The sequence below is a fragment of the Monopterus albus genome, unplaced genomic scaffold (genome assembly GCF_001952655.1).
Source record: "Monopterus albus unplaced genomic scaffold, M_albus_1.0 scaffold373.1, whole genome shotgun sequence".
Classification (NCBI taxonomy): Eukaryota; Metazoa; Chordata; class Actinopteri; order Synbranchiformes; family Synbranchidae; genus Monopterus; species Monopterus albus.
Window position 1 is genome coordinate 659,751 of NW_018128253.1, and position 15,072 is coordinate 674,822.

Here is a 15,072-nt window from a genome sequence, read left to right on the forward strand (position 1 = left end):
CTTTCGCAAGGCACTGTATGTTGTATTACTCGGTGCAGCATGTGATCCAAAGACACGCACTGGCAACCTGCTCTAATAATTGTAGCCCACAGACATTACCTGTGCTTCCTACTGTGCACGTAAAGGGAAATGGACAGACCATCAGTGGTGGCACCTAATGTAACACACATGCATATTCACACATGAAAGTTGTATGTGCAAAACAAACAGGGAAATGGCAGAAAGCGCTTCAGGCTTGTTCACAGTTAGGCCCACTGCCTAGTGAGTGTTGATGAGGCCAATACATGGGTTTTCTTGTCCCTCAGTCTGTGTCCATAAGCCCACTGGTGGTGTTGATGTGTAACTACAGCTTCACAGTGTCACAGATAGCGGGAAAAGTAAAACGCAGAGTTAGACTAAATGTCAGTGTTGGTTAGTTTTCACTTCTGGTGTGGCATAAGTTCCTCATTGATTACAGCTTTACCAACACGGTCCTGACTAGCTGTAACCTTCTCAAATACGGTGTTACCTGCCCAGATCTGTGGCCCTGAACCATAGCTGGCGACCTCTGGTTTAAACTGCTTTAACCCTGGCTCGTAGCTGGTAACTAGCCTTAGACGTCAGGGCTTTGCCGGCAGGGAGAAGTGAGGAGGAGGCCAGCTAACTGCAGTCAAAACACAGGCTTTATTCCGTCTTGGTAATGTGGTATTTATGTGAGATCAACATTACTGTCGTTACTAAAGTAGTTGTTGAATAACTTCAGTAGTGTCTTTATGTCGCGTGACCTCTGCTACCCCTTACTTGCTGCTGTAAAGCGTCACAGTAAACCAGCTGTAACCTAGGTTATTTTGGTTGTGTATATATTTTTTTTCCTTTCCTGTTTTATTTTTTTCTTTCCAGTAAGCTTAACATTATTTGCCAAGTATTGTTTTCCCATGCCCTGTGAATGCACCATAGTGTAGACGGCAGCATCCTTCAATTTCCGGTGGAAGGAAAAAAAAGATAAAAAAGGGAAGAGAAACTTTCTTCTGTACTCTCTGGGGTTGGATGGAAGAAACATCTTTAAGAAACGCTGCTTTTTGAGCTTCGAAATATTGGTTGAGGTGTTGTTCCTGAGCACCAAAAGTGTTATGTTGAGTCCAGTGATTTCATAGAACTAACTTGTTGAAGAATATCCTGGTGAGTCAATACGTCTGGATGCATTGATCAGTTACGCTGTTTTTTCCAGTGTTGTTTCAGTTGTGTAGAAGTCAGCATATTATTAACTAGAAACCAGTCAGGATATGCTATTTTTTTGAAGAAAAAATGTGAATGTTATGAGTGCTAATGAGTGGGTAGCTGTATTAAGCCTGTGCAATGTAAGCTAGCGCATCCATGTGCTTTTGGGAGTAGCATACTCTCGTGCATATTTTCGGGTGTCACTGTGAACCCGCTACAAGTTCATATGAGCCTTGGGATTTCTACAGGTGATTTGATTGTTGTGTTCTGGGTTATTTTCCTTAACATGTTTGTATTGGTTATTGGTCGATAACCGGGTATGAAAGACCGAAGGAAATGGGATAAGAGATAATTAAGTTTTGAGATGCAAATGCCTTGAAGGATTTCCCTGCACAATTGTGTGTAGGGTGTAGGCTGTTAATTTTTTTTTTGTTTTTTTTTAATTTTAACAACCACCTGTTTCCAGGAGGGTGGTAGGATTACAGAGGATTTACGTTTTTCTATTGAGATCTCAATATTTTATTTGTTACTTTTAAATTAATTTTTTGGGGTCGAACATGATACCACACACCTGATACCATACAATTGACACATCAAACAGAAAAGAAGTGACTGAATTGTATCTTATTTGGACAATCTTCTTTTTTGGGAATATTGTTCTTGTCTTGTTCAGGCCCAGGTCTGTTTGGGAATTGTAAGGGTCTTGTTGTTTGAATGATACTTGCTAAGTTTTTTCCTGAAATACATTTCATTTTTTTTATAAGTACGTGAGTGTGTGCTTTATTGGGGATGGAGGTTTCTTCTCCTCACTCTGCGCAGAGTGCCATCACCAAGCTCCTTGTGAACCCAAGATAACTGTACCCTATTGTGTAGACATAGACTTTCGTTTGGTTCTCATTCATCAGATTACTAGATATTTAGAGAGCATTTGACTGCTAAATTTAGAAGGGTGACAGTAGAGTGAGAGAGACTCACATACATACTAAGTTAGTGACTAGTGAGTCTCAGTTTGTTACATTGTCATGGACAACTTCCTCTTATATAATGCTTTCACATTGTTGTCCATACAAAGGGGCGGCTGGGTGGGGGTGCATCGGCCTCAAGTCATTGTCATTGAATACAATGACGTACGCACAAGAAACCAGGGCCCATATTCATAAATAATCCGAGACTGACTCTCAGAGGGCTTTTAACTTAGTCTAAAACCCTTAGCAAGCAGTCCTAGCTTCAGAGTGAAGTAGGAAACTGCTCAGAGCAGCTCTCAGCAAGGCAAACAGAAACCTTTAGCTCAGCGAGGAGGTGTGGCTGACCCGTGTCAATCGTAGGGGTGGCGCCGGCTGCTGAGAAGTGAGACAACTCATGGTGTCAGTGTGGTGCTACCAGCTGGAGCATTGTTTTAACCCCTCATAAGAAAACCAAGTGAGACGCTCCGTTTTCAAATCTTGCTGTAATGAAATTACAAATGAAAAGTGACTGCTGCTGAATGTATGACTCCTTCCCCAGCATTTCAGCCAATCACGTGTCTCTGTTAGAGGCAGAGCTCAGCCCGTGGCAGCAGGATTATCCTGCTGATAGTTGTTATATTAAATTGCTTAAAGCTGCATTAACTAACTTCTCCCTCTAATTTTCCATTGTTACAAGTGAAGTGAGAATCAGAACAGTCTCTAGCAATGTCCCCACCTCTTCTCTCTGTCTGAAACTACATCATATGTGATCATGACAGCCAGAGACGGTCGTGGCAGTCAGGCAGCGCAGCAGTAACCAGCTCCAGAACTAACGTATACAGAACATAGAGCCTGTGGTTTTCAGAGTCGTTGCAGTGACAGTGTCAAAAAAAGAGGTTTACACTTTAGCGATATGCATATGTATGTCTAACATTGTAGCGGAGCAAGCAAATTATCCAGAGAAGTGTTTTTCCCAGTATTGATACACTACTACTACTGTTCTGTTCACAGTCGCATTGTGTTCAATGTTAAATACTACACACACACACACACACACACACACACACACACTGTTGTGTTATGTCTGCTCCATCTCTTAGAAGGTTTTGGGGGTCTGCAGGGTGATCGGGACCTACCACACACAAAAGCATCATCTGGAACAGTAATATTCCAGATCTGCTGATCCAGAATCTTCAGATTTATAGAGCTGACAAAACCTTGCTACTGTGAGACAACAAATAACGCCACAGACTTGCAACTAACACCGAGTGGTAGCCGGAACTCTGGCGATCTGATTAACAGAATTGCTATTATATCCTGAAGAAGACCACCATTACTGAAATAGTTTTTCTTCAGTAACTATCAAATTGAGGGTCAAGCTATCATGGAGGTAAGCTAGCACTTTTAGCTGCACTGGCAATATGGGAAATTGAATTGCCTTGAAGGATGTTTGCACTCTGAGTGCTGTCTAGTTTATCATTATTTAATGATTTTTTTGGTAATTGCCTATTCTATAAAAGGTCAGAAGGGTGAAAAATACCCATCGCAACCCAAGTCTTCAAAAGACCAAACCCAGTGACATTCAGGTTACAGTGATGTATGACAAAGAAATGCAGCAAATCTTCCCATTTGAAAAGCTGGAGTCAGTACAAATGTGCCCTTTTTCTATAAAGAAGGCCAAGATAATCGATTATCAGATTTTTTTGGTTAATAGACTAATTGTTCCAACTGTAGACTTTCTAAATTCTATCTATCTGTTCACAACAATCTCATTTTCTGTCTTGATGCTGGAGTTTGATGTCTTCTGTCAGAAGACCTCTCAGTGCAGCACTGTAGTGTCGGGCATGACGGAGCCGAGAGGCCAGCAGTGTGCAGGACAGTGCACAGTGATTGGAGGTGGGGGTGTAATCTGACAGCAGGCTGGGAGACGGATAGAGGCAGGGGGAGGACTTGGGGAAGGGATGAAGAGGGACCTCAGTGGCAAAGAGGAAGCAGCTGCAGAAACGTGTGGATATATCTGCACTGAGAATCGCTACCTTCACTACATGGTAGACATGATTCAACACACAGGGAGACTGTCTGTGAGCCCCCCCCACCTCACTTCTCCTTGTATTTGTCCCAGCTGCTCTGTTGCTGCAGGACACAAATGCTAACTGTAGGTTCAGAGAAAACGGGGTTTTTGTGTACAGCTGCATTTGTTTACACACACACATACACCACCATAACAGTTTCATGTCCTCTGACATGCATCTGTGTGTTGATAAGGGCTCATCTTATGCTGTCACAGGCCTATATGATATATTAAAGATTTAAATGTTAGGTTTTAGAGCCTTCATTCACGCTGTGTGATTCCAGTAGTAACAGACAGTAACAGTGTGTCTCTGTATGTGTGTTACCCTTCAGCAGCGGAGCCTAGAGGGCTATGTGGGCTTCGCCAATCTCCCCAACCAGGTCTATCGGAAGTCGGTCAAAAGAGGTTTCGAGTTTACGTTAATGGTTGTAGGTAAGTTGGAAACATTTATGAATGTGTGTATTTGCTTCTGTTTGTGTGCACATGTGTGTTTCATGTTTTGTGTGTGTGGGCCATCAGGCTAAGCATACAGACGTGGACAAAATTGTTGGTACCCTTCTGTTAAACAAAGAAACTCACAATGGTCACTGAAATAACGTGAAACTGACAAAAGTAATAATAAATAAAAATTTACTGAAAATTAACTAATGAAAATGAGTCATTGCTTTTGAATTGTGGTTCAACAGAAGAATTTTAAAAAGAAACTAATGAAAGTGGCCTGGACAAAAATGGTGGTACCCCTAGAAATGATTGAAAATTTGAATGTCAGAGACATGTTAAACTAAAGTGTGTCCTCTAATTAGCATCACAGATGTTTTCAAACTTGTAATCAGTCAGTCTGCCTATTTAGAGGGTGAAAAGTAGTCACTGTGCTGTTTGCTATCATGGTGTGTACCACACTGAACATGGACCACAGAAAGCTAAGGAAAGAGTTATCTCAGGAGATTAGAAAGAAAATTATAGACAAACATGTTAAAGGTAAAGGCTGTAAGACCATCCCCAAGCAGCTCGATGTTCCTGTGACTACAGTGGCACATATTATTCAGAAGTTTAAGGTCCACGGCACTGTATCCAACCTCTCTGGACGTGGCCGCAAGAGGAAAATTGATGACAAATTGAAGAGACGGATAATGCGAATGGTAACCAAAGAGCCCAGAACAACTTCCAAAGAGATTAGAGGTGAACTTCAAGGTCAAGGTACATCAGTTGCAGATCGCACCATCCGTCGCTGTCTGCGACAACGTGGACTTCATCGAAGACGACCGAGGAGGACTCCACTGTTGAAAGAAACTCATAAAAAAGCGAGAATGGAATGTGTCAAAATGCATATTGACCAGCCACAAAGCTTCTGGGAGAATGTCCTTTGGACAGATGAGACAAAACTGGAGCTGTTTGGCACATCAGCTCTATGTTCACAGATGCAAAAATGAAGCATACAAAGAAAAGAACACTATGAAACATGGAGGAAGCTCAGTTATGTTCTGGGGCTGCTTTGCTGTATCTGTCAGAAAGCTTGGTCTCAGTCGCAGGTCATGGATCCTTCAACAGGATAATGACCCAAAACGCACAGCTAAAAACAACCAAGAATAGCTAAGAAGAAAACATTGGACTGTTCTGAAGTGGCCTTCTATGAGCCCTGATCTAAATCCTATTGAACATCTGTGGAAAGAGCTGAAACATGAAGGAATCCTTCAAACCTGAGACTGCTGGAACAGTTTGCTCACGAGGAGTGGGCCAAAATTGTCGACAGGTGCTCATTGGGAGTTACAGAAATCGCTTGATTGCAGTGATTGCCTCAAAAGGTTGTGCAACAAAATATTAAGTTAAGGGTACCATCATTTTTGTCCAGGCCAGTTTCATTAGTTTTTTTTTTTTTTTAATGCTTCTGTTAAACCACAATTCAAAAGCAATGACTGATTGTCATTAGTTAATTTTCAGTACATTTTTATTTATTATTACTTTTGTCAGTTTCACGTTATTTCAGTGACCATTGTGAGTTTCTCTTTGTTTAACAGAAGGGTACCAACAATTTTGTCCACATCTGTATGTGGCATCCAGTGCACCGATCTGCCCAAGGCGATCAGCTGACAGTTCAGAAAGCAGTTTCTGGAGAGCGGTGGTGTGCTGTGTGGCTTTTATGACATCCACAGTGTTGTTCAGAGACTAAGAATGTAAAGGCCGTACGATGCACAATAACACACCTAAGAACATAAGCTGCAGGATGTTGGTTCCAGTCTAAATGAACTCTGATGCAAAATGTGGCTAAGAGCATTACAGAGGAAGGGAAGTGGACAGGGGAGTGGGGGAACCATGGGTTTGGCGGTTTGATAAACACAGTAAACCAGTGTTGGAATGACATATTGAACCATGCTCTGTGTGATAGGAGCCTGCAATGAGCAGATCATGACTGTGCAAAGGAAGTCCTGCAAAGCTATTCAGCTGTCATACAGAATGAAATTAAACTTTACACTTATGTGCACACTAAGTGTAGGCTATCGTATCTGTCCACTGCGCAGCTGTATTAGCCACAGAAAATAAATGTTAGACTGGGACTCTGTTAAACAACAAAAATTCAGCTTGACTGAGATGCAGTATCTCCAAGTTCTAACATCTGCAGCCCCAATTAGAAAAAAGTTGGGAAGCTGTGTAAAATGTAACTAAAAACTGAGTGCAGTGGTCTGCAAACCATTTAAAACCTGTATTTTAGGGTTGCAACAACAAATCAATAATAAAAATAGTCAGCAACTATTTATTATTGATTAATTATTGATTAGCTGGGTGTAGTCACGTAGCTGTGTGAGGTGGCTGGGTCAGTGACTGGGTGACAACGGTGAGGCATTTCAAAACATTTCAAAAGCTGCGGAGGTGGTTGATAGTACTGAGCATGGTTACAGCAGAGAAGAGTGAATGACCGGTCATCTAAATTTGGGAGCATTTTATTATACAATCAGAAAGAAGACTGTCTGGTGCCAACTATGAAGAATGTGTCTGTCATGGCATGGGGGCACGACACCAATTAGCACCTAAAGAAAAGGCCCAGAGTTAGTGAAGAGGATGAGCCTGGAGCTACAGTAAGTAAGTCGTTCATTTTAGTAGTGATGGGCCAATCCTCCTTTTTTAGTTCTGATCTGATTCCAGTACATGGCTGCTGATATCGACACAGATTCTGATACAGAGCTCTTTCATTGCAATTGTGAGGCGTATTCTTTTATTTTGAAAAGAGAAGACTAATAAAAGGATATTTCACAGTGTGAAATTTATTATGCATTAACGTATCAAAATTAGCATGTGCACATGGATCTTCACTGTTTAGGATAAACAGAAAAGACTATCCTCAACTTATCGGTATACAATGAAAAGGTGCTACTATCTAATTGGTCAAAACTGCTGGGGAGAAGCCGTGGTTTAGACTTAACTCTCCCGTTATTGGTCCTTCAGTCCGTCCATCCTCCATGGTCCTTTCTGCTCCAATCGTTGTGAACAGCGCCCTAGGAAGGGAAGGAATACCTATACTTCCTTAATTCCTACATACACACTCACTTCTTCCTTTGTTTCCAACTACCTGCTCCATATTAGGCATTGCTTTCCGTTTCACTAATTAAAACTGTTCTGCCTGTGTGTGTATGGGTGCATAATCTTCCTACCTATGAAGCTTTCTCCTCCGCTAGCCTCCTGATCTAATCTCTGTTTAACTAACCTTGGAGTCCCAGTGAACTGTAACTCCCCAGGCTCCACTAGCCTGATGGTGATAATAAATTTACTGTGGAGTCTCTTAGCCAGAGCTGTAAATCTAATGAGATTCAGTGATTTAGTGGACAAAACACTATAATGTTGAACAGTGCTTCAATGACTAATACAGTAAATATTAACCAGTGGTTCAGTGAACAAATAGGGTGATATGTAACTATGTAAACATAACTGTGACATATAAGTATGATAACTTGTGTGCTATAAAATAAAACCATTCCTAAGTGCGTAAAATAAAAATCACCCTAACACAATAAAGCGATAAACAAAATATTAAATATGAGTAATGATGGATACGTGCAACCACTAGATGGCCAGAGGCCAAGGACACACACTCATTTATAAATCTCAAGTTTTGGGCTAGAAACAAATGCGGTTTTGGTTTTTGCACGATTTCACATTTACCATTTAAAATGCTGCAGAATTTAATGGCACAGCTTCAACCACTGTCAAGGTGCACCATCTCAGGAAAAGAAGCCAGAAAGCAAAAAGTCTGGCAACGCTTGCAGTGTTTCGCACAACATTAATGCAAAGATAAAAGGCCTTTGTCTGAGATGCATTTTTTTTTTTATATTTGCATTAAATTTGATCAGAACACTGCAAGTGTTGCCAAACCTTTTTCTAAACACTTAAAATGCAGCCAACTTTAGGGTATTAATAATTTATTTAAAACAATCAGTCTCACCTGTCTTTGTTTTGAGGGTTTAGTAAAGTTGCAACTGAAAAGAGGGGGTCACCTTCGATGCGGCTCACAGCTGAGGCCCAGATATCGGTTGTGAGGCTCATGGCTTTAACATCTTCTAATGTGACAACGCTCGGTTGTATGGTTTGGGTTCAGCCGTCTCTGAAATTATCTTCTGGATGGCAGATTATACCTGGGCTCTAAGTGCTTCACCAAGATGGGAAATCTGACATTTTCCACAGCAGGTAGTGGCTGGTCATCTAGTATAATGAAGTTCTCGTTAAGCCCTTTAGCCTTTGGGTTGTCTACTGGACATTTGTGTGTTTCTGGAAAGCATCGGTGGGAGTCTGCTGCCTGGTGGAGTCACCTTGTCTGTTGGTTAGCATGGACAGTAGCATATCCTGAGTTCCTAATATCGTTTTATTTCTAACCTGCCATATGGTGTTTGTTGTATTTACTGTAATTCATTTATATATATTATATACCTAGGGAAGAGCCACTTTGCTTTTGTTGTGTTTTTCTTAATGCAATGACAATAAAGAGAACTTTGGCTGCACTAAATGCATCAAGCCAGTGACTCTGTGATATCGCCAAATCACTGGTTGTTTCTTTTGATAAGGTTTTACTGCAGCCACCTTCAGTTGTAAGAGGAGAAAGTATTAATGCAAAGGTGTCCTACCTTTATTATGTTAGCCTGGGGATTTAACTTCCTGTTTAGTCAACAGCTACTGTAGAAGAGTAGCAGGAGAGGGACAAGACAGCAGAGTGATGGCTCGGGAGAGAACCACAGAGAACCATCGTCAGCTAGATCCTGTTTCAGGCCCTCTCACACATGAGCCCTCTGTGTGTCTCCCCAGTCTTCTTGGCTCCCAACCCCACATCCCCCGGCTCATCCAGATTTCACACAAACAGAATGTGCAGTAGAGCGGTGCGCTCATAACTCAACACAGCCTACGTCTGTAGAGGAAGTTCTCAGCTAGAGTTCATTCATCCCACTTCTCAGTGTTTTCTGCAACCTCTGCTGCATTTATATGCCTTTGATAAATCTGGTGTTCTTTATTTTAATCAAAACTGAAGACATATATGTTTACATACTTTTCCATCCTGGACACAAGACACTGTAAAAAGCTGAATGAATCTTCATATAATTGACAAAAATAGAATTTGAAAATGAAAGCTAATTAAATTGCTCTCTATTTTCACTGACAACAACAAAACCCATTTTACTAGTCCATTACTTAAATCACATTTGCACTACATGAGACTGTTCATGGTTTTTGTCTATTTGAGCATTTCACTTGTGGACACTGAGCACCTGGAGGAGTTTATGTGGACAGTTGTAAAATACAACATGGCTGATTCTGCAGCAGTGTCTCCGTTCTACACACTACTGAGCCGTTGTATGACAGGAATCTTGTAGTAAGGGCAGTGGACTAGGTAAAAAATAAATGTAGGGGATTTGCATGGTGTGTGTGTATGTGTGTGAGAGAGATAAAGGTCAGTCTGGCTATAATATGTCTCATGGTGAGAAGTTTCAAAATATCAGATTGTAATGGAATCCAGCTGTATGCATGTTTGTGTGCACGTTGTTGTTGCTATTACCCAAGTCTTTCTGCTGGGGACTGTTGCAGAAACTGAATTCTAGGTTTGTCTTATAATCCAGTGCTTTGTGTCCCCTGAAAGCAAAACTAATGGGCTTAAATGTATGGATTGGAATAATCAAGGAGTCTGGTTGTATAAAATAAAAGAGCACTGTGGGAAATAGTGTGTCATTAGCTTAAATGGCAGGTGGCAAGACTGGCAGATAACCCTACATACCAGGATCAGCAGGACGAGCCTCCAAAGCTTTCCGAACAAACTAAGTTATCACTAGAGAAATGCATTTCCTGTCGAAAATAAGTGTGGATGCTAATAAAAGCTGAAAGATGGTCCTAAAAATGCCTGAAATCAATTGCTGAAACAGCTGAAAGATGAGACGAAATGGTTGAAGTTCTTTGTTGAAACAGTTGAGAAGAATTGGCTGAAGTTCTTTGTTGAATAATCTGAAGGATGAGATGCAATAAAGTAGGAATGGCCTTGAAGAGCTGAACATTTTGATACCTGAATGGCTTTTCTAGCTGAAGGTATGCTGAACTTAAGATGTGAAAATAGTCCAAAATAGTCCAAATAGTCCAGCAGAACCGAATCATGACACAATAGGACTTTTAGAAATTAACCCAATTCTTTTGTTGGAAGCATGAGAAGTGAAGACAGGAGAGGACTGTTTAAAATCAACAAAGTTTACTGAAAGTCTGATCACAGGTAGGTCTTACAGCTCTGGATTCAGAGAGACAGAGCTCCCGCAGGAATTAAGTTTTTACAACACTTTTATCTTCTTAGACTGCTCCGCCCTGGACAGGGATGCAACTTTCAATAGTTTGTGATCCTATTGGTCATTTGGTGTGAGTAGGTCAACCCCTGCCTGCACTTGCTTGCTGATATGTGATCTAGACCAAGCATGTGTCTGTCTCTCCGGCACCGTGATCTTGATCTCGAGGTGCACTGTTCAATGGGTGGCCTGAGTTGCAATTTTTCAAAATAAAGAAATATTTCAAAGGTATGAGATTTAGAAAAATTCTGAAGAGAAGCATGAATGCACTTGGAGAGCTGAACATTTCGATATCTGAAATAACTGAAAGTGTGTTGAAGAAAAATTTTCCTATTAATTTGAATGGGGCAAGATTTTCAGAATAAAGCTAAATATTTCAAAAGTATGAAGTTTTGAAAACTTCTGAAGAGAAGCATGAATGTCCTTGAAAAGCTGAACATTTTGATAGCTGAAATTATGCTGAAGTAGGCATTTCCCATTCATTTGAATGGGGAAAGATTTTCACAATAAAGCTAAATATTTCAAAAGTATGAAGTTTACAAAAGTTCTGAAGAGAAGCATGAATGTCCTTGAAGAGCTGAACATTTCAATAGCTGAAAGTATGCTGAAGTCGAATTTCCCCATTCATTTCGATGGGCAGAAATTTGCTAAAAAACACTAAATAGTTCAGAAAGTATGAAGTTTAGGAAAATTTTGAATAGATCCGCGCATGTTCTTAAAAAGCTGAACGTTTTGATATCTGAATGGTTTTGCTAGCTGAAAGTATGCAGAATTAGAATTTCTCCATTCATTTGAATGGGGCAAAATTTTCAAATTAAAGCTAAATATTTCAAAAGTATGAAGTTTACAAAAGTTCTGAAGAGAAGCATGAATGTCCTTGAAGAGCTGAACATTTTGATAGCTGAAATTAGGTTGAAGTAGAATTTCCCCATTCCTTTGAATAAGGCAAGATTTTCAAAATAAAGCTACATATTTCAAAAGTATGAAGTATGGAAGTAGGTATGTCCTTGAAGTGCTGAACATTTTGATACCTGAAATTGCTGAAAGTATGCTGAAGTAGAATTTTCCCATTCATTTGAATAGGGCAAGATTTTCAAAATAAAGAAATATTTCAAAAGTATGAAGTTTAGAAAAAATATATAGCGAAACATGAATGTCCTTGAAGAGCTGAACATTTTAATGGCTGAAATAGCTAAAAGTGTGCTGAAGTAGAATTTTCTCGTTCATTTGAATAGGGCAAGATTTTCAAAGTAAAGCTAAATATTTAAAATGTATGAAGTTTAGAAACCTTCTGAATAGTAGTATGAATGTTCTTGAAAAGCTGAACATTTTCATAGCAGAAATTATGCTGAAGTAGAATTTTCCCTTTCATTTGAATGGGCAAGATTTTCAAAATAAAGCTAAATATTTCAAAAGTATGAAGTTTAGAAAAAATATATAGCGAAACATGAATGTCCTTGAAGAGCTGAACATTTTAATGGCTGAAATAGCTAAAAGTGTGCTGAAGTAGAATTTAGCTGTGAATTAGTGGCTGCACAGGAGCAGAGCAGCAGCAGCTTCAGTCCTCTGTCTGAACAGGATGTGTTCAGGCACACTGAGTATGGGACGCCAGTTTTGTTAGGACCTAACACACAATCACTCCAACTGTGTAGACAGCTGGATCACTTGATGTAATGCAACTTAGGAGGGCTGGTGATAGTAATTGAGGTCCATTTAGTTGCTTGACCTGTTGCACAGTTATTCACAGGAAGCATCTAATGTCTCGTCGCCGAAATAAACAGATTTACAGACTAACTTTTACGGATTTATAGGCACCAACAGCATGGCTGGGCTAAACTGTGCAGGCAGCATACTGCCATTCCTTACAAGGTAAGCTAATCTGACATTATCAAGTGCTGTGCGTGTAACGCTAACTTTATTTTCACTCAGACAAAAGAGATCTGTTGCTATCAAAATGAATGAGGAAGTTCAAGTATTAACATGTGTAGTCCAACACCTAAATCTTCCTCTACGTGCTCACTAATGCTGCTTCCTCTATTGGAACCTAAGTGGTATACCCCGTACTTTGCCCCGCATGCCGTCCCGGGTTGACGTGGACCGTCCTGCTTTATTTTTCCATTGTATTTTCTATGGTGTCAGTCTCTGGAGGAGGGAGTGGCTGTGCCCTCTCTCACACGCAGTCAGCTAAGCAGAGGCAGAACAGACGGTGTGAAGATTCACTCCATAGTCCAGCGGTTTATCAAACAGCCACTGGACAAGCAGGACACAAACTTGTAGGGTTGTGACATCTTCACTGAAGTCCCCATTTTGTCTCTAAACCAGCAAGTGAAATCCTCCCTTTACCTCTAAACCAGTATAAGTGCCTCTTTACACACTGTGCTTGTAATGCTAATGATTGAGGTGTGACTAGTGGACATTCAACCAATCACAGGCAACTGCTCTGCGAGCATGCACCCCCTCCTCCCATGTTCCTGGAACGTACCTCCAAAGTGGATGCACAGGGGTGGAAACAAATGCAGAACCCATCAGTTTGACATGTTTCAGGAGGCTCCTATAATGGAAAAGCCCCTTAGGAAAACATTAGTGTTATCTAGGGCCATGCAGTAAAAGTGATTTAGATCCCTGTGTGATCTTGGTCTCATGTGACAATGATTGTCATGTTTGCATTAGCAGGAAGATGCTTTGTATCAAACCGAGTGCTCCTTTTCCCTCACTAAGCTTAGTTAACCAATAGTAGGAATGCGTTACATCATGTGATGAGCTGTAGACAGGAAGAGAAGACTGATTCAAGAACAAATCCAACATGTTTGACATTGTAAGAATATTCTGTGCCATCCAGCAACTATTTTCCAAACGTTGTGCCACCTGCCCTGTTCACCTGGTGCAGAATAGCAGGCAGAAATAAATCACTTTGACGTTATTGGTTACCACTGGTTAACAGTTACTGGTTAACACAGCTTAGTGAGGAAAGGAGAACACTTGGTTTGATGCAAGAGATCTCCCTGCTAATGCAAATACAGCAGAATTGTTGTCATGTGAGACTGAGAATGCACAGGGATGTGAATCATGCTCACAGAATGATTTGTCATGCAGCCCTGTTGTTATCCCATGTGTCTGCACCGCCTCTCAAGCTAAAGACAACTGAGTGTAGAGGTTCTGTTCAGGCAGCTCGGAAATGATACTGAACTTAGTGATGTGATGTGGTATGTAGTGGTGTTGTTGTTGGTTATATACAGTATATTAAAGCTATTATTAGTCCACATTGTGTATGTGTAGATGCTGCCCACGTGGAGCTCTGGGCTCACCAGGAATCATCTCTGCTTGTTCAGCTGGCAGCCAGTCACTCTTTGACAAAGAATGCTACCAGAAACTGCTCTTCTGGTGGGTTTTCCTTCTTTTTCCCTTCTCTGTCTTTTCCCTCCCAGTCCTCAGTCTGAGGGGGGAAAAGCTGCTTCCTGTCCCTTTGTCCAGCTGGCAGATTGAATAGAAACTCTGGGAAAGATTAGTGAGATCCAGCGCCAGTGCAGAGAGCTGAACAGAGCCAAGAGTCAGAGCAGAACTGAAGAGATCCTGAAGGAGAGGGGAAGCAGTGCCTGCTTCATGCTGCTTCTGATATGTTACAAGGCCAGTACTTAACAACCCCCACTGCCTTCTTAAGGCAATGCAGGAGGAGAGCTCAGAAGCTTGTTATGAATCTGGTCTTGCAAGCGGAGTCACGAGTTGCGTATGGGACAGTAAAATGGAGCTGAGCTACTACAAGGTCTTTTTGAAGCCCTTTTCAGATATGGGATACAGTACATAACGTTACTGGCTTTTAGTCACAAGATTGTCACAATCTTGAGTGTGTCTCTCTGTTAATGTGACTAGAGGCGGCTCAGATTTGTACAGTGTAAAAGTCGTACATAAACGTTACTAGGTCCAACCTAAAATTGGATAGGGACTTTTACATAAGTAACCAGGGCACTCATTCAGATATGAAGCCAATATGTTAAGATGCTGCCACATAAATGAGAAGGAACTGGTGTTTTTCCGGGTTGCCATAACGGATAAAATGGAGCATTTG

General features: G+C 40.9%; 1 protein-coding gene across 4 annotated transcripts in view; it reads left to right on the forward strand.

Annotated features, from left to right (window-relative positions):
• The window catches only part of LOC109951262 (septin-7-like), a 95,741-nt gene that overhangs the window by 7,027 nt on the left and 73,642 nt on the right, over positions 1-15,072 (forward strand). For 2 of the 4 annotated variants that reach the window (XM_020585649.1, XM_020585651.1), the window contains exon 2: positions 4,545-4,644. In XM_020585649.1, the coding sequence (XP_020441305.1) occupies positions 4,545-4,644 (100 nt within the window). Of the gene's footprint in view, positions 1-981; positions 1,159-4,544; positions 4,645-15,072 lie in introns of those variants that run through there. The other 2 variants (XM_020585653.1, XM_020585650.1) reach the window with 2 other exon arrangements.